General features: G+C 42.2%; 2 protein-coding genes and 1 pseudogene across 4 annotated transcripts; 1 reads left to right on the top strand and 2 right to left on the bottom strand.

The window, feature by feature from the left end:
* Positions 1 to 648: 648 nt before the first annotated feature.
* LOC309694747 (chymotrypsin-like elastase family member 3B) lies at positions 649 to 1,761 on the bottom strand (annotated as a pseudogene). Its single transcript has 6 exons — positions 1,693 to 1,761; positions 1,377 to 1,480; positions 1,217 to 1,279; positions 958 to 991; positions 741 to 860; positions 649 to 669 (listed from the first exon to the last, which is right to left on the bottom strand). The product of its transcript is annotated as a chymotrypsin-like elastase family member 3B (transcript).
* Positions 1,762 to 2,238: 477 nt separating this feature from the next.
* On the top strand, positions 2,239 to 8,628 carry dhx30 (DEAH (Asp-Glu-Ala-His) box helicase 30). The gene is made up of 19 exons (XM_082513901.1): positions 2,239 to 2,427; positions 2,623 to 2,759; positions 2,848 to 2,958; positions 3,046 to 3,300; positions 3,391 to 3,540; positions 3,620 to 3,772; positions 3,860 to 4,327; positions 4,911 to 5,294; positions 5,391 to 5,460; positions 5,561 to 5,665; positions 5,765 to 5,940; positions 6,014 to 6,220; positions 6,320 to 6,401; positions 6,478 to 6,671; positions 6,753 to 6,912; positions 7,018 to 7,175; positions 7,380 to 7,483; positions 7,566 to 7,705; positions 8,009 to 8,628. The coding sequence occupies exons 1-19, from the start codon at positions 2,256 to 2,258 to the stop codon at positions 8,254 to 8,256; spliced, it is 3,474 nt and encodes a 1,157-aa protein (XP_082370027.1). The 5' UTR covers positions 2,239 to 2,255; the 3' UTR covers positions 8,257 to 8,628.
* A 64-nt stretch (positions 8,629 to 8,692) lies between these two features.
* On the bottom strand, positions 8,693 to 18,465 carry LOC309694121 (alanine aminotransferase 1). Of its 2 annotated transcripts, XM_082513903.1 has the most exons (11): positions 18,263 to 18,465; positions 18,060 to 18,149; positions 17,870 to 17,978; positions 13,476 to 13,609; positions 11,561 to 11,804; positions 11,375 to 11,454; positions 11,145 to 11,281; positions 9,486 to 9,657; positions 9,217 to 9,372; positions 8,992 to 9,104; positions 8,693 to 8,803 (listed from the first exon to the last, which is right to left on the bottom strand). In XM_082513903.1, exons 1-11 carry the CDS (start codon positions 18,335 to 18,337, stop codon positions 8,713 to 8,715), a joined length of 1,401 nt encoding a protein of 466 aa, XP_082370029.1. In that variant the 5' UTR covers positions 18,338 to 18,465; the 3' UTR covers positions 8,693 to 8,712. The 2 variants fall into 2 exon arrangements, with proteins under 2 accessions (XP_082370029.1, XP_082370028.1); XM_082513902.1 differs by having other exon boundaries at positions 11,145 to 11,454.
* Positions 18,466 to 19,448: the final 983 nt, after the last annotated feature.

Here is a 19,448-nt window from a genome sequence, read left to right as displayed (position 1 = left end):
GAAACAGATTCCTGTCATCGACTTCCTGATTTGTTCTTTTTCACATATGAAATATGAATATGAAATATTCCAGATAAAACAAAATTTAATGTCAGATAAAGATAACCCAGGTAAATACAGAATGCAGTTTTTAAATAATTTAAGGGAATAAAGCTATACAACCCTACCTGGCCCTGTGTGAAAAGGTAAATGGCCCACTTAAATTATGAATTAACTTAGAAAACAGAGTTCAATTTCACTAACCACACACTGACCTGATTACTGCCAGGCCTGTTGAATCAAAAAGATTACTTTAACAGAACCTGTATAACAAAGTGAAGTATGCTTAAAGATCATGCCACGATCTAAAGAAACTCGAGAACAAATGAGAAACTGTTAAGTTTCCAGATTGATACAAGTGGATGACATCTATCTGTCTGTAAAGGTTACGTCACATCTAAGGCTTTGGGACTCCAGAGAGTAGACAGCCTACCAAAATTACTCCCAAGAATACATCAGCACCTCATCCAGATCACAAATGAACGCAGGACAACATCTAAAAAACAGCAGGCTTCACTTGCCTCAGTTAAGGTCAGAGTTCATGATTCAATAATAAGAAAGAGGCCAGGCAAAAATGGCATCCATGGGGGAGTTCAAAGGTTAAAACCACTACTGGCCTCCAGAGTCACCCTGAACCGTAACACATACACTGAACAGTTTATTTTGCAAAAATATAACAAAGTTCTGTTGTTGTTTTTCACATGGCATGCTGACTTGCTTTCACCTCCTGCACAGACCATTGTTGTCTTTACTGAACCACCCCACCAGTCACTTTAACTGCAGACGCTGTGATCCACCACCTGCTGTGGTGTAGCAGGGGGCTAAAGATCACAACACCAATCAAATCGAATGCATAATAACTGAGTATTTAGAATTTAACAAAGATGTGCCACACTTGACAATAGCAGTGGGTCTTACTGTAGAGACGACCCCACCCTGTGATGTAGCAGGGCTGGTTGTGGGTGAGAGTAGCATCAGGCAAGCCAGCTGAACCTCATCCCTGATAGTGGTTCTCTTCTCCAGTTTTAGTAGGGCAATGTCATTCCTGTGAACAAGGATGAGGAAAAAAATAGACTGTGTCATTGTTTTCCTACAAGTTAAAGAGTAGAAAGCAACACCATATCCACACGACACACAGTTCCATTTGGGGTGTATGAATTTTTCAATGATAATGAACTATTCAGGTCCCTCCTCTTTGTTCATGTCATGCTCAGCAAGAACCACCCTGTATGTGTAGAAACTGGAATTGAAACGAAAAAGGCTTTCAGTTCATGTTTATGACACTTTTTTTTAGTATTCAAAACAGCTGCTTATATGTGATCTGGCCATGAAAACACCAAGAACAAATTCGCTCTTCTGTGATGCAGTGTGCTGCTGTCAAGACCCAGTTAGGTGCAATTATTGTCCCTCCACAAGTGGGTTAGAAGGACTGCAAAGAAACCTGAAAGTAAAGGAAAACTTTGATTGATTTGGATCAGAAATCACAATTTTGTAGGAAGGGTCTGAGCTTTACTTCTACGAAGGCTCAGATCCTTCAGTGTTAGCAGCAAGATGCTCTATATGTTTTATCAGTCTGCTGTTGCAAGAACCGTCTTCTTTGCTGTAGCATGCTGGAGTCCAGGCATCAAAGCAAAGGACACAAACAGACTGTACAAACTCATCTGGAAGGCAGAGTCTGGAGGTGAACAGTGACAGAATGCTGGCAAGACTGCTGGCAATCATGGACAATGACTCCCACCCCTCCATAACACACTGGACAATCTGAAGAGCAGTTTCAGTAATGGGTTCCTTCAACTTTGCTATCTGAGGGAACGTTACAGGAGGTTGTTCCTTCCTGTTGCTATCAGACTCTTTAATTTATCCCCGTGGGTCACTTTTGTGCACCACAACATATATTTTCACACATACTTGTCCTATTATATTTATATGTATATTTATATTTATACCTATATCTCTATATCTATATGTCTTAATGTTTATTTATTAATATCGCCGTTTCTACACTCATTTTGTATGAGTGCTTGATGTTTGTTGTATATCTGCTGCTATGACAACTCAATTTCCCTCTGGGATTAATAAAGTTTTTCTGATTCTTATTCTGATCTGCTCATGTTTTTACGAGGCGCTCTAAAAGATGCGGTTATACTCCCTGCCACAAGAGGGCGTTTCATGAAAACAGCTTGTAGAGGAGCCGAAGAAGAAACTTTAATTTAAAGATGGCGCTACCCGGTGTTTTACTCGTGCGTTTGAGAGCGCTATGCAACATTGGCAAATGCGTTCACAGTGGCTGTAAAACGGCGTCTGACTTGAGTAAAGAAATGCGGTGGTATGGGACCAAATCTCCAAGCTTTCAGATGAATGCGACATCTTATTTCCAGAGTAAACGAGGTGAGTGAAGATGCCGGTTAGCTAACGGGTGACAGCTCGCCAGCAGCGGCGCTAAAAACTCAAGGGCACGTCATTTAAAAGGTTATGGTTTGTGCTTGTATTTCGCAGTCTTGCTTCTTTTATCTCATATTTGGACTCCCATGTATCCACTGCCGACAGTCACCTTTTACAATTTTTATTATATTTACTATTTAGTCGATAGCAGACGCCACCTCCTGAAGGAGTTTCCAGATCCTAAAAGCCTCCTGCACAACACCATCTCACGGTCACTGGGAGTCAGCGACCTCTCTCAGCTCATCCAGTACAGTTGCATGGAACATGCTGGTGTTAAGGTCAGAGCGAGACAGCATTATTGCTTTCACTGTACATGTGACAAAATCCGTTGATGGTGTTAAGCTTTGTGTTGTGGCTCCTCTGTAGAAGGCCACTGTCACGCTGCAGTGGCCCTGCAAGATAGAAGAGGAGGGTTACGGCTCAAAGAAGAGCGAGGCAGAGCAATTTGCAGCAGCTGCCGCTTGTCAGAAGCTCAGAGTAAGCTGAAAACCAGCATGTGAGTTTGCAGTATATGATATGTCTCTTTCTCCCCTCTCACCGTTCTTTGATTGTGTTTGTTTACAGGAAATGGGTGTGATAGGGCCAAACAACCAGCTCCCCAGGAGGAGAGCTGGCCGAGGGAGAGGAGGGCTGCATACACCTCTTCATGATAATGAGGATAATTCCTGGACAGGTGATATCTACAGAGGCAGAGCAAATGACCGGGCACCTGCTAAAGAGGATGACTCCAATGTGTCAGAAGCGCTTTCCTTGTTTCCACAACCTAAATCTCTGTTGAATAGGGTTATCCAGGTGGCCACATCGTCCAACAATATCTGGGTTTGTAGTTCACTTTGTTTTGGGCGGTAACAATCTATCCTCTTTAAACTCAATGTGCATTGTAAGCTACCATGTGACTTATTACTGCAGGAGCTACTGCAGTTCAGAACAACAGGAGGGAAGCTAAAGACATGTGAACTGACTCTGCTCTGGCCCGAGGAGATGACATTCACAGCCAAAGCAGGCAGCCGGGCGGCAGCAGAGGCGAGAGCTGCTGCACTTGCCTGCATGAAGCTAAAGGTGAGTATTTGTCGAGAACTACTGTATCTTAACAAGTCAAGATTGTACTTAATATATGCATCTCACCTGCTGGTTACAGGAATTGGAGCTGCTGGATAAGGACAACAACCCACTGACACATGCCAAGTATCATCGAGAAAAGGTGAGGGAGGCTGGAGAGAGGGAGAGGCGCCCACTTCCATTGGAGATTCCAAAATATCTGGAGCAAAGCGTGAGAGAGTACCTCACCCAGGTGAGTCTTGGTACAAGGAGGATTAGTGGTGTTTGACTGAGTTTTGACAAAAATGTAAGTTTCTGAGTTTGCGCATTTTTCTAACAGTACCCAGTGACAACAGAGGTACAGAAACTATGGGAAGAGGAAGAGGCAAAAGAACAGCAGACAATAAACCGGAATGATGAGGAAGAGGAGGATTTTATAACAGATGCCATCACAGGCAGGCCGTACAGGCCTCTTTCTGAATCTGAGGCTCAGCAGCTCAGCATCCACCTGCAGGAGAGATGGAACAGAGCGAACCCCGAACTGAGCCTCGAGCTCCCGGTCGACGCCCACCGTCAGCGTGTGATCTCAGCTGTGCAGGCCTCCAGGGTAGTTGTGATTGCTGGAGAAACAGGATGTGGCAAGACAACTCGGGTCCCTCGTTTTCTGCTGGAGGATCGCGTGAGAGGGGGCAGCGGGGCTGAGTGCAACATCTTGGTAACCCAGCCTCGCCGGATCAGTGCTGTGTCGGTGGCCCACCGTGTTGCTCAGGAGATGGGTCCAGCTCTGAAACAGTCTGTAGGATATCAGGTTAGGACAGCTGCATAGATTATACAATATCTTAGTTGAACACAAAACGATTTGTTTTGATTTCTCTAATAAGAGAAATGTATTTGCACAACTTCAAAACTTCGTCTTGTGCTTTTAAAACTTTTTATTCAGTAAACGTATTTGAAATTCCTCTCGGCAAAGCTGTTTTAGGGCTCACACAACAAAGTGCTCTAACTTTAATTTCAGTCATCACCGGGACATAAAATTATGTCATAGGTGTTTTTGTTATTTTTGATTTTATGAAGCTATCTAGATTACAGTAAAATGTTTGATCTGCCTGCACCTCTCTCTAGAAAACTTGAGCGTTGCAGCTCATGCAATGACTACAGATTTATATTAAAGTTCTAATTTTTGAGGGCCTTCCTCATATCTATTGTTTTTAACTATTTTCTGACATAAAGAGTAAAAAGTAGAATAAAATAAACTGGCAGTTTTCTCATTCTACCACATTGGTTTTGTAACTGAACCCTTGAATTGTGGCTGGTAGCATCGCAAGGATATGAAGGGTTGAGTAATCTTTTCCATAGTAATGCATAATATTTGTATTATCTTTCTCCTGTAGGTGAGACTCGAGAGCCGACTCCCAGAGCACAGTGGAGGAGCGTTGCTCTTCCTCACAGTGGGTGTCCTGCTGAGGAAGCTGCAGTCAAACCCAACCCTGAAGGGAATCAGCCACGTGGTGGTTGACGAGGTCCACGAGAGAGACATAAACACAGACCTGCTGCTGGCTCTGCTGCGCACAAGCCTGAATGAGAACCCTGACCTGAGGGTCGTTCTCATGAGTGCCACTGGGGACAACCAGAGGCTGGCACAGTACTTTGGCGGCTGCCCGATCGTAAAGGTGCCAGGGTTCATGCACCCAGTACGAGACAAGTACCTGGAAGATGTACTAAAAGAGATGGGGCGTCGGTCTCAGGTCCCAGAAAGGGCGAAGACGGACAAAGAGGTGGAACTCACATCTGCCACATTTTTGTTTTTCACACATTTTCTTTTTCTTTTTTTTCCAAACTGATGAGTTGCTCTGCGTCTTCTTCTTGTTTAGAACGATGCCACACCGGATCTCGATTTAGTCGCTGATGTCATCGAACACATTGACAGATGTGGAGAACCAGGTGCCTATTTTACCAAGCTGTTAATTCACTTTAAATAATAGTGTTTGAAATTTTGGGCAGAGTCATATTTTACAACAACTCCTCTCCCCTCGTTCTTCAGGTGCAGTGCTGTGTTTCCTCCCGGGATGGCAGGACATAAAGGCTGTTCAAGAGAAGCTCGAGGAAAAACCGCGCTTCTCCTCTGGCTCCCAGATGATCCTGCCCTGTAAGTAAGGCGATGGATTTCCAGAGGCCAAAAAGGAGGCCTCTGGAAAAAGGTTCCCCACCTATAACCAGTTTATAATTGGTTCTGCTTTTCTTTTAGTGCACTCAAGTTTATCAGTGGCTGACCAGCAGGCTGTGTTCCAGCGCCCCCAAGTGGGACAAAGAAAGATTGTCCTGGCCACAAACATTGCTGAGACCTCAGTTACAATAGATGACATTGTTCACGTGGTGGATGCAGGAACTCACAAAGAACAGAATTATGACCCAAGGACTAAGGTTAGTATTGACATTTGATTTTATTCCAGGAAAATGTCAGCAAAAGTAATCTCATTTATTTATTTCGCCCCAGGTGTCCTGTCTGGATACAGTTTGGATTTCCCGTTCAAATGTTACACAAAGAAAAGGGAGAGCAGGCCGGTGTCAGCCGGGACAGTCCTACCACCTTTTCTCAAGAAAACAGCTGGAATCCATGCCTCCCTTTCCCATCCCTGAGATCCTGCGCATCCCACTTGAGAGTTTAGTAGTGCAGGCTAAAATCCACAGTCCAAACTCAAAGGTACAGGAATAATTTTTTCCCTGTTCTTTCTTGTATCTGTATTTACATTTTTCTTCTATTTTATATTTATTAATGGCTTATCATTTTTGGTGCTTGTAGGCTGTAGATTTCTTATCCCAAGTATTGGACAGCCCAGAGCCAGAGTCTGTGAGAGACGCTGTCCGTAATCTACAAGATATAGGTAAGCGCGTCTTTACTCGTCTTTGCTCGTCTTTACTTGTCTTTACTCGTCATTTTGATGCACTTTTGTTTTGCAGGAGTCCTGGACAGGACCGAAACACTGACTCCATTAGGGGATCGTGTCGCCTGCATGTCATGTGACCCACGGCTGGGCAAAATATTAGTCCTGAGTAGCATGTTTAGATGTGTTATGCCTATGTTGTCTGTAGCTGCCTGTCTCACTAGAGACCCTTTCCACAACAGCTTGCAGAACAGAGCACTAGTCAACAAGGTGAGATGTCTTCACCATAATAAATTTTGCCATATTTTTGTTTGCTAAGCTGTTACTGAGTCGTCTGCTTTGTTTGTTCAGGCCAAAGAGGCTCTGAGTGGCTCAAGCTACAGTGACTATCTGGTGGTCAGTAGAGCTGTTCTGGGCTGGAGGAAAGTTCAGCAGGACGGCAACCGAGAGGACAGGGATGACTTTCTGGAGAGACACACCCTGTCCAAGGCCAGCCTTCGTTTTATAAACGGTCAGTCTTTTACACCCTGTCTCAGTCCACTTTTGGAAGTTAAAAATCCCTGCCCTCTTGTTTTTTGCTAAATTCAAATATTTCTGTCATCTGATCCTATTGCAGGTCTTATATCTCAGTTCAGTGATAATCTGCATGACGCCGGGCTGGTTTCTCATCCCAGTGACTGCCAGCGTTACACCTCTCTCTACAATGAGCACAGCAACCAGGATGAGCTGCTTAAAGCTGTGCTGCTGGCTGGGCTGTATCCCAACCTCATTCAGGTACATGGCAGCTACCCAGACTGACTTTCATTGCCTATATCCTGCTATAATCCCCCCCAGGGACTCATAATTAACTCATAACAGTGATGTAACGGTTCTATAAATCTACTTGAGCTTTTCTAGGTTAAAGCTGTATAGGTGTTTGTGTTGAATCTGACATTGCATTTAAATTAGACCTGGTTTGTTTTGTTCTTTTGTTTTTAGGTGAAGAAAGGTGTTGTGACTAAAGGAGGACGCTTTCGTCCCAACAGCATTTCTTTGCGAACACTCAGTGGGCCAGTGCTGCTTCACCGCTCCTCAGTGAACCGGTCAGAGCATGCCCTAAATATTGAGTTGCATCACAAACAGACTTGATGTGCATGTAAAGTTTGTTTTCATTTTATATTGTAGTGGGAAAGAAGACCTCCCTAGTCGGTGGTTGACATTCTTCAGTGCCATCAAGTCCAACGGGAATGTTTTCATCAGAGACTCTTCTACAGTCCATCCACTCGCTCTGTTGCTGCTTACAGACTGCGATATCACAGAGATGGGTAAGATGTTTTCTGCTCTCCCTAAAGAATGCATTTGTAGCACAGGTTGGAGGATGGTAATCTGACTGAAGTCCGTTGTTTGTGCACGTCTCTGATCAGCTGAAAATCTTGTTGGTTTAGATGTGTTCAAGTGCTGACTAATGCTTTTGGACTGTTATGGAGTGCTACAGTAAAAATGAAATTATTTCAACTGTGCAAGTCTGTCTACATGTTTGTAGTTTGCATTTTAGACAAGCACCAAAAATGAAATCATCCCTCTGCATTAGCAGACTTGAATACTACTCTTCTTTTTCTTGTGACCAGTGCATGGCGACAAAATAGAAGTATCATTTTCTGGACGATCTCTGGTGCGCTGTGAGCTGCAGGTTGAGACGTGGGAGCTGCTCTGGGAGCTACGCACTTCCATTCAGACCATGCTGCACCGAAACCTCAACAGCCCCAGTAACACAAACGCTTCTCAAGATGGAAAGCTCATCTCTTTACTAGTACAGCTGCTGAACAATACAGATTCAAACCCTCTTGTTCACAGCAGTGACAGTGAGGTGGATTGATAAGACTGAGGGTTTTCTACATGTCTGCTGGCTCAGACAGATTAAGTGGCTAATGATTTGCTGTTTTGACATCACTTTTTTTTTCTTTTCTTTTTTTTCCCCCCCCTATTTTAGTGCTGGATTCCATTGTGAAAGCATGGAATTTATCAGGAACTCTTTAAAGAACACACTACTATTTTTTTTTTTTTTTTTTTTTTTTTTTAATTTAATTTTTAATGATTGCTGATGTAAGGCCTCATTTGAATTTGGAACTTGTAATAGACGGTTAGTTGCTTTCTGAAAAGCTGAAGCTGTATCTTACTCTAATGGGTAGTGACAAAAGATGGCTGACCAAAGATTGTATGCAATAAATGTCATATTTATTAAAATCAACATCGCTGTTTCAAAAATTGGTTTGATTTTCTATATAGAGTTATGGGATTACAGAAAAAAGAGACTCCAATGGGAACTTTGTCTTTAAGAAAAATCCTTCATAAATGTCATGTGGAAGCTGCTCAGGCGTCTCAGTAATTCCTCCATGACGTCCTGAGGGACCGCGATGCAAAATCTGCAGAGACAAAAAAAAAAAAAGACTTTGAGACTTGGACCATGAAATGAATCCATCTGCAGTCTAAACACAGACTTCTTTTAACAATAGAAATTATTTTTTGTTTTATACCAAAAATAAAATTGCTTTATATAATAGCTATAATTTCCTAATGATGTACTTTGAAGAGTGCCCGACTTGTGTTGTACCTGATGTGGTAGGTGCCCTCCTTTTGTCCGTACTCCCAACCAGGACCGGTAAACACTCCACCTTCTTCTAGCAGTCTCGTACAGTAGAATGTGTCTGGCTGCAGTCCTAATTCCTGAAATATCCAAGGAAAACAACAAACACATTTCAGGAAAATGAACCAGGAGAAAGTTCAAAGGGCTTCAACACAGATTATGTAATACATCCTCTTGCATTTCTGCTGTAACCTTGGCTTTCTGAATAGCTTTTGGTGTGAGGTGCAGTCTGGGGAACGCAAACAATCCTCCTTCAATGGGTGGGCAGCTGAATCCCGGTAGGCTGTTGACAACCTCGTGGACTTTCTTCACGCTATGAACCAGCACAGTCCTGATCTGCTCAATTTCCTGCAGAAGACATCAGCTTGTAGAAAATGGCAAATTCTTTATCAAAAACAGCTACAGCGCTACATGTAGTTGGTCATCCTCAGCTAAACAAGAGTACAGTTCTCAGGTCCAACCTGTTTATAGAGCAGGTACGAGGGGTCTCCTGGCTTTGGAGGGTCCGTCATCAGATCCAGGGCAATCTGACCTAAAACTGGTGAACAATCTTTGGAGAACAGTGTGTGGATGTATTTCATGACAGCAGGATCCAGATTTACCAGCTCGACATATCCAGCACGGAGACCACACCTAATGAAAGAGACTTGCATGTAGAAACAACAAAAATGTAGCTGTTCTGGAGCTTTGCTTCTCATGATCACTCTCAGTGGATGACCAGTTTATCACTGAATTTCATTGTTTTGTTTTGTTTTTTTCATTTCACACTATTCCTACCAACCCTCTGCACGCCCTTCTTTACGACATCCTATGAAGATTTCTTCTTTACTTCTTGCCTGCCAGCTCAAGGGGACTGGTACATCAAAGCTCAGGTTGAGCAGGTTGGAGACATAGTTTGAGACCGAGATGGTTTGGACATGTGCAGAGGAAGGATAGTGGATATACTGGACACACAACCTTCCTTTTCACTCTTGCCATGAAATGCATCCCTATCCTCTCCACCCTGCTTGCACTCTTAAAAATATCACTGCTACACCTGTGATACTTTTAAGTTCCGCATTTTAGCTTGTATAAGAAGTGTTTAAACTTACAATGAGACTCTGGTCAATGATCTCTTTGTTCATACCAGTCTAAAGAAAATGTCCAAAGCTATTTTAGCACACTTGGCACTAATTTGCATGAATTTCAAAAAGACATTTCTACAATTAACACCGAAAATATATGTTAAACACAAAAGTGTAATTGTCACGATGCAAGTTGTGCAATGCAATCAACTTTGGAAGATTTTACCTGACAGCCATAAAAGACTGACAGACAACATGGGCACCCAAGTTTGTGAATGTGATAACTCGAGAACAAACTGATGTAGGAGTTTTAAATTACATCATAGGTGTATCTACTAGAAGGCTGAGAGGTGCCACTAACTGCCGCCAGTATCAGGGTAACCATTGCACTGGTTAGCATATTAACTTGGCTGCAAGGAGGTTCAGGGGTCAAACCTGCTGACCAGCTGGAGTCTCTCCCTGTGCATATGTGGGATTTGTCCAGGTTATCTGGCAACCTTTCAGAGTCCAAAGATTGCATGTTAGGTTAATTGGTGACTTTAAATGTGAATGTGTTTATAAATGACTGTCTCTCTGTGCTGGTCCAATAACAGCCTGCCAGCCTGACTAGGGTGTATCTCACGCAGTGATGCTAAGGTACCCAAAAATCTCCTCAGAACTTGTTTTTTTTTTTCACTAGTATATCCAGTGTTCAGATTTCTCTTCTGAAAAAAGCATAAACTGTAGAGAGTAGCTTATGTCACATTTGTGTTTTTCAAGATAAGATTTCTTAAAACTCAACAATACAGAGAAATAATATTTGTAATGCAGTTAACAAACTTGAGAAGTTTGGTGTATAAGTTTTTAAAAATCCTGATCATCTTTGTAGTTGTGCAAATAATGCACAATAGCACTTATAAGTATCAGTGAGCAAACTAACGTCTTCATCTTTTTGATCTTGTAGTGAGATTGCTTATTTGACTGCTTTATTTCTTTAAATTTCAGTTTAATTTTTGCCTCAAGCTTTGTGAGAATCATCCATTACAAACCAGATACATATCTGGACTGAACACATACTCTCCCAAGAAGCCTTTGGACACTGAGTGAAAGGACGCCAGCTCCACTGTGCCTGAGAAAGGAGGCCCCATCTCGCTCACAGCCCTTTTGTAGGAGACAAACTCACAGTTTTCCCCATAAACACAGTCCTGATAGAGCTGCAATGCAACATGTAAACATCCATAAGTTCCTTTATACAGATGCATTTGGTTTTTAAAATATGCTTGCATGGATGATAATAGCTTCTCCACCTCATCAACCAGAAGAAAGAGCCTCTTTTCCCAAGCAAACCGGATCACCTCTAGCACTGATTTTTGACTCTGAACATAACCTACAGGCAGTGTGGCATAAAAACAAGTAAGGGTATAATATTCATCCTGTAACACAAAGAACAAACACTTACAGTAGATGATCCCCACACTGGCTGGAATAAATACCTGCTGGATTTCCGGGGTTGATGACGTACAGAGCCACAGGATTACAGACTCCCTTTGCAGATTCGTGCGCTCGCTGCAGCTCTTCCACCTGCAGCGCCCATCCCTGCTCCTCACTCAGGTAATAAGGGACAGCGACTGCACCCAACTGCGTTATGGACAACACGGTTTTGTTGTGGCATGGCACTGGAATCAACACACCTGTTCTTGGTGAAGCCTCACGGTTCACTAAGACACTGAGAATGTTCTAGAAAGCACAGAAAAGAGAGATTGTGATGATCCATTAGAAAGCACATACACATGGCCTTATGGCCTCTGACAGTGAACTCATCTCTGTGCTTGTCCTGGTAGACCTTAGTGCAGCGTTCAATACTGTTGACCATAATATCCTATTAGAGCGATTAGAACATGCTGTAGGTATTACAGGTACTGCACTGCAGTGGTTTGTATCATATCTATCTAATAGACTCCAATTTGTGCATGTAAATGGAGAGTCCTCTTCACACACTGAGGTTAATTATGGAGTTCCACAGGGTTCAGTGCTAGGACCAATTCTGTTTACATTATACACGCTTCCCTTAGGCAGTATCATTAGAAGACATAGCATACATTTTCACTGCTATGCAGATGACACCCAGCTCTATCTGTCCATGAAGCCAGATAACACACACCAATTAGTTAAACTGCAGGAATGTCTTAAAGACATAAAGACCTGGATGGCCGCTAACTTTCTGCTTCTTAATTCAGATAAAACTGAGGTTATTGTACTCGGCCCTGAAAAGCTTAGAAATATGGTATCTAACCAGATTCTTACTCTGGATGGCATTACCTTGGCCTCCAGTAACGCTGTGAGGAACCTTGGAGTCATTTTTGACCAGGATATGTCCTTCAACGCACATATTAAACAAATATGTAAGACTGCTTTCTTCCATTTGCGCAACATCTCTAAAATTAGAAATATCCTGTCTCAGAGTGACGCTGAAAAACTAGTTCATGCATTTAGTACTTCCAGGCTGGACTACTGTAATTCATTATTATCAGGATGTCCAAAAAACTCACTGAAAAGCCTTCAGCTAATCCAAAATGCTGCAGCAAGAGTCCTGACAGGGACTAGAAAGAGAGAGCATATTTCTCTTGTTTTGGCTTCCCTTCATTGGCTTCCTGTTAAATCCAGAATTGAATTCAAAATCCTGCTCCTCACATACAGTAATCAGGCCCCATCTTATCTTAATGACCTTGTAGCACCATATCACCCTATTAGAGCACTTCGCTCTCACTCTGCAGGCCTACTTGCTGTTCCTAGAGTATTTAAAAGTAGAATGGGAGGGAGAGCCTTCAGTTTTCAGGCCCCTCTTCTGTGGAACCAGCTTCCAGTTTGGATTCGGGAGACAGACACTATCTCTACTTTTAAGATTAGGCTTAAAACTTTCCTTTTTGCTAAAGCATATAGTTAGGGCTGGACCAGGTGACCCTGAATCCTCCCTTTGTTATGCTGCAATAGACGTAGGCTGCTGGGAGATTCCCATGATGCATTGAGTTTTTCCTTTCCATTCACCTTTCTCGCTCACTATGTATTAACAGACCTCTCTGCATTGAATCATATCTGTTATTAACCTCTGTCTCTCTTCCACAGCATGTCTTTTATCCTGTCTTCCTTCTCTCACCCCAACCGGTCGCAGCAGATGGCCGCCCCTCCCTGAGCCTGGTTCTGCCGGAGGTTTCTTCCTGTTAAAAGGGAGTTTTTCCTTCCCACTGTTGCCAAAGTGCTTGCTCATAGGGGGTCATATGATTGTTGGGTTTTTCTCTGTATCTATGAAGCGCCTTGAGGCAACTTATGTTGTGATTTGGCGCTATATAAATAAAATTGAATTGAATTGAATTGAACATGTATGCAGGATGTCGGTAATCATGGAGTTACCGAGATTGACCACTGTGAGCCAGGGCTGATGTAAATGTTCTCGGGGTGAGATGGAATTCCTCCGTCTCGTCTCTTTATGAATTCAGAGATGCTGTGGATGATTTCTGGTATGCCAGGTGCAGCAGAATATGAACCTGAAGAGATTGAAAACAGACTTTAACTCACATAAAACACACCAACAACTTGATCCTGCAAAACAAAGCAGACTTTCGGTATTATTATTTCTGCCTAGATTTGAATTCATAAAATGGCTTTTTTAAACCATTTTATAAGACATATACATTTCATTGTATTTATAATGTTTGTCTATATGAGCCTATAGTTCATTAAACACTATATTGGAATAATTTTTCTTTTTTATTATTGCTTCCTGCTTCTCGTATAGAGACTTTTATGTATATAATAAGCATAGATGCCAGAGTCTCGTCTCTTTATGAATTCAGAGATGCTGTGGATGATTTCTGGTATCCCAGGTGCAGCAGAATATGAACCTGAAGAGATTGAAAACAGACTTTAACTCACATACATTGGGGGCGATCGTGGCTCAAGAGTTGGCAGTTTGTCTTGTAATCGGAAGGTTGCCGGTTCGAGCCCCAGCTTGGACAGTCTCGGTTGTTGTGTCCTCAGTGTTGGGGAGTAACGGAATACATGTACCGCCGTTACGTATTTAAAATACAAAATATGAGTAACTATATTCCGTTACCGTTTAAAAAGGTGGTATTTAGAATACAGTTACTTTGTTGAAATAAATGGATTACACGGCGGTACTTCCCTATTTCATATTGTGGCGGGTCAGGACTGTTTGGGTTTTGTTTGACAGCTATGTTCTGTTGTTCCAGGCGGCAGCGTTACGGTTGCCATGGTTACAGGGTGACGCTCTCTCTGCTGTTTCCTGGGTGAGAGAGCGCCTTTTTGTTGTTGTGCTAAGCTAATAGGCAGAATGCTACAGGTACAGGGAGTGGAGAATTATTAGGCAAATGAGTATTTTGTCCACATCATCCTCTTCATGCATGTTGTCCTACTCCAAGCTGTATAGGATTGAAAGCCTACTACCAATTAAGCATATTAGGTGATGTGCATCTCTGTAATGAGAAGGGGTGTGGTCTAATGACATCAACACCCTATATCAGGTGTGCATAATTATTAGGCAACGTCCTTTCCTTTGGCAAAATGGGTCAAAAGAAGGACTTGACAGGCTCAGAAAAGTCAAAAATAGTGAGATATCTTGCAGAGGGATGCAGCAGTCTCAAAATTGCAAAGCTTCTGAAGCGTGATCATCGAACAATCAAGCGTTTCATTCAAAATAGTCAACAGGGTCGCAAGAAGTGTGTGGAAAAACCAAGGCGCAAAATAACTGCCCATGAACTGAGAAAAGTCAAGCGTGCAGCTGCCAAGATGCCACTTGCCACCAGTTTGGCCATATTTCAGAGCTGCAACATTACTGAAGTGCCCAAAAGCACAAGGTGTGCAATACTCAGAGACATGGACAAGGTAAGAAAGGCTGAAAGACGACCACCACTGAACAAGACACACAAGCTGAAACGTCAAGACTGGGCCAAGAAATATCTCAAGACTGGTTTTTCTAAGGTTTTATGGACTGATGAAATGAGAGTGAGTCTTGATGGGCCAGATGGATGGGCCCGTGGCTGGATTGGTAAAGGGCAGAGAGCTCCAGTCCGACTCAGACGCCAGCAAGGTGGAGGTGGAGTACTGGTTTGGGCTGGTATCATCAAAGATGAGCTTGTGGGGCCTTTTCGGGTTGAGGATGGAGTCAAGCTCAACTCCCAGTCCTACTGCCAGTTTCTGGAAGACACCTTCTTCAAGCAGTGGTACAGGAAGAAGTCTGCATCCTTCAAGAAAAACATGATTTTCATGCAGGACAATGCTCCATCACACGCGTCCAAGTACTCCACAGCGTGGCTGGCAAGAAAGGGTATAAAAGAAGAAAAACTAATGACATGGCCACCTTGTTCACCTGATCTGAACCCCATTGAGAACCTGTGGTCCATCATCAAATGTGAGATTTACAAGGAGGGAAAACAGTACACCTCTCTGAACAGTGTCTGGGAGGCTGTGGTTGCTGCTGCACGCAATGTTGATGGTGAACAGATCAAAACACTGATAGAATCCATGGATGGCAGGCTTTTGAGTGTCCTTGCAAAGAAAGGTGGCTATATTGGTCGCTGATTTGTTTTTGTTTTGTTTTCGAATGTCAGAAATGTATATTTGTGAATGTGGAGATGTTATATTGGTTTCACTGGTAAAAATAAATAATTGAAATTGGTATATATTTGTTTTTTGTTAAGTTGCCTAATAATTATGCACAGTAATAGTCACCTGCACACACAGATATCCCCCTAAAATAGCTGAAACTAAAAACAAACTAAAAACTACTTCCAAAAACATTCAGCTTTGATATTAATGAGTTTTTTGGGTTCATTGAGAACATGGTTGTTGTTCAATAATAACATTATTCCTCAAAAATACCACTTTCCTAATAATTCTGCACTCCCTGTATAGCTCTAAAGAATGTAGCATCATGGGCAGTGTAGTCCGTGCTGCAGGGAGAATGGACTGCCATACACGTTATGTGTCTGTGAGCGAGGGAGGGAGAAAAAGGAAAAGTACGAGTTGTCATTGAGGAAAAACGGGAGTTGGAAGCATGTAAATATAATAACAACCACTGCAGCCAAGAAGAGTGCCTGACGAGCCCAGTTGTAAGTAAGCTATTAAGACTCGACTGTACACCGTGTTCGTGTTTTCCTCCAAAAACAACAAGTTCCGTTGGAGCAGTCTTTCAACGCCTCTCTCTGTCTCTCGCAAGCAAAGTTGACCCAGACAACAAAGTAAAGCTATTTTTCGGCTACGAGCCCGACACAAACCTGACGTATTAGCCAGAGGTCTCTTTACTACGGTTCAGAGCCGCGAACCTTCAGTAACAGTAATAAATCACAGCAATAGTACATTCACGTAGTTGTAAACAGCATGATAATATATTAAGTAATCCAAAGTATTCAGAATACGTTACTCTCATTGAGTAACGTAACGGAATACGTTACAGAATACATTTTGGGGCATGTAATCTGTAATCTGTAATGGAATACATTTTAAAAGTAACCTTCCCAACACTGTGTGTCCTTGGGCAAGACACTTCACCTACCGCCTACTGGTGATGGCCAGAGGGGCCGATGTGCGATATGGCAGCCTCGCTTCTGTCAGTCTGCCCCAGGGCAGCTGTGGCTACAACTGTAGCTGCCTCCACCAGTGTATGAATGTGAGAGTGAATGAATAGTGGCATTGTAAAGCGCTTTGAGGGTCTCGAAAAGCGCTATATAAATGCAATCCATTATTATTATTATTATTATAAAACACACCTACAACTTGATCTGGCAAAACAAAGCAGACTTTTTGTATTTGTATTTCTGCCTAGATTTGAATTCATAAAATGGCTTTTTAAAAATGTTTTATAAGACATATACATTTCATTGTATTTATAATGTTTGTCTATATGAGCCTATAGTTTATTAAACACTTCTATTATTACATATGCTTCCTGTATAGAGACTTTTATGTATATGATAAACATGGAAGCCAGAGTATGACAGTATTTCTGCGCAGTTTATTTGTAATCTGTGGAGACCTGTTACTGTTGTTTTAAGTGAATCACTGAAAGTAAGATATTCTCACCCAACTTTATGAATTAAAAAACTTTTTTAAAAGAATTCTTGCAAACCTCATTTTTTATACATAAACAGCTATCTTATTTTATTTTAGATTTGAATTGAATTTAGATTTTTTTTTCTATTGCACACAGTGGGCGAAACGCATTTCAGTGCTGTGTATGTCCTGTACATTGCAGAACTGACAATAAAGTTTGATTTGACTTGTTTGATTGTAGTAACCCTAAGAACCTTAAAGGTATTCTCCAGTTCCATTTTTACCAGTTGAAGCTCTCTAGATCTGTATCTGTAGATAGTTTTGATGCCATCTGCCCTGTTTTGGGGGTTTTAGTCTTTTGCTATTTCTGCCACCACACGGTTACTGCAGATAAAGCCTTTTGGCAGGGGCATGGTCTCTGGCCTGCTGCAGCGGAGAAAACGTCACAGTGAGCTCATGGGGCGGTGCTGAGGCGGGGAGAATAGGTGCGCAGGTGCATCAATTGACTGTGTGTCTGCTTTTTGTCAGGGAAAGCTAGCTGGGAAGGTGTGGCAGCGAGATGGGGTGCCTGTGTCCGGAGCCAAGGGCCGAAACCACAGTAGTAGTTGTCACACAATCTTTATTGTGTGACAACTACTACTGTGGTAGGTGGAGTTTATGCGCTCCACCTTGGGGGTCCTGCACTACAAGCATTTTCATTTTTTTCCACGTCATTAGACCGCATACGTTGCCCTCACCTACACTCCCTCCAACACATCTCCCCAGCTCCTCCTGGGCCCTCTGTCTTACATCAAGTGGCAGATTGCTGCTGTTGATAAGCGGCGGGTAAACACACGCTGCAAGAACCTGTGAAAAAGCGCAACACGGGCAATCCTTACTCAAAGGAAACGTAATGAGTTTACACAGTGTGTAAAGGTCCAAGTTTACCTGTCTGACAAATGTCAGAGGTTTCATTCCTGCCTTGTGTAAATCACCCTGGAAGACATCGATCACTTCTTTGTAGGGTCTTCTTACTCCCTGTAGAAGAGGAATTGAAAGCAAAGGTTAAAGATATTACAACAAAGACAGCATGACTAACTCTGGTTTATGCTTCCTTTATTACAACTCTGTGTAAACATAGTTTTTCTTGCCTGTCTGAGCTCGTTCTTGATCTGGTTTGCTCGTTTTGCCAGGGCTCCATACTCTAACTGCTTCATGTTCCACATGTTTGGATGGATGTCCTGCTACGCAGATATTACTGTAACCTTCTTTACTTTGTTCAGACCAACAGAAGTGTGGAGGAGGTGAGCTGAGTCTTTTCTTCCTTCACGGCTTGATGTGAGAAGAATCATTTACCAAAGGACTTGTTTTTTAGTCAGATGTGCACAGAATTAGGCAATATGTGCCTTATTAACAGACCCTGTGCTGGAAGGACAGACTTCTTGAATTGACTCCAGTGCACAATTCGATGCTTTACTTCTGCATTGTGTATAAACTTTTGGTCATGACCATGCATGACAGAGCCCATTAAAGTATCTTCTCTTAGTGCCTCTGTGTGCGATCTGTCAGTCTTATTTAGAGAGAAGTTTTAAACAAATAATTATGATTTGTTTTTATTTATTTATTTATGTATTTATTTAGATCTCCATAAATAGGAATAAACAACTTATGTGCCATGTGGTATGTGCCATTGAACAGCTTTCATTATGGCACAAAGGTTAGAAGGAGGTTAATACTTTCCTTAGAAGAAAATGTCTAAGAAAGACTCTCCCTCTCTGCTGTTCAAGGTTATCAGTGCTTGTACGTTCATCTACGTTTGCAGTACCACGCAGAAGTTTTGATCCACCCTCATTTCTTTATATTTTGCTCACAAAATGAAAAAATAAGTGCATCAATTTATTGAAATGTGAAAATATACATGGAAATACAGAATACAAGGTAAAATTGAGCTTTTATAGTTCAAATGTGCTTGAAAGTCGATATTGTGTTTGACCACCTTTATTCTTCAGCACAGTCTGACATCTCTTAGCCAAGCTTTCTGATCATTTCTTTAAGTAGTCTTAAGGAATAGTTCTTCCTTCTTGAAGAACATCCAAAGCTCTTCTTTGAATGTTGGCTTCCTTTTTGTTCTGTTCTAAGTCAAGATGATCCCACACTGCTTCAATAAATGTTGAGGTCCGGGCTCTTGGCAGGCTGATCCATGACTGTCAGTGCTCCATTGTGTGGTATGCTTTTACTGCATTGGCAGTGTATTTGGGATCACTGCCATGCTGAAAAACGAAACCCTTGGAAATCAGATGTTTTAGAAATAGTGTTTCATGGATGATCAAAATCTGG

This window comes from Aulonocara stuartgranti (genome assembly GCF_965226115.1).
Source record: "Aulonocara stuartgranti genome assembly, chromosome: 18".
In the NCBI taxonomy this organism is placed as follows: domain Eukaryota; kingdom Metazoa; phylum Chordata; class Actinopteri; order Cichliformes; family Cichlidae; genus Aulonocara; species Aulonocara stuartgranti.
This window is presented reverse-complemented; position numbering and strand designations above follow the sequence as displayed.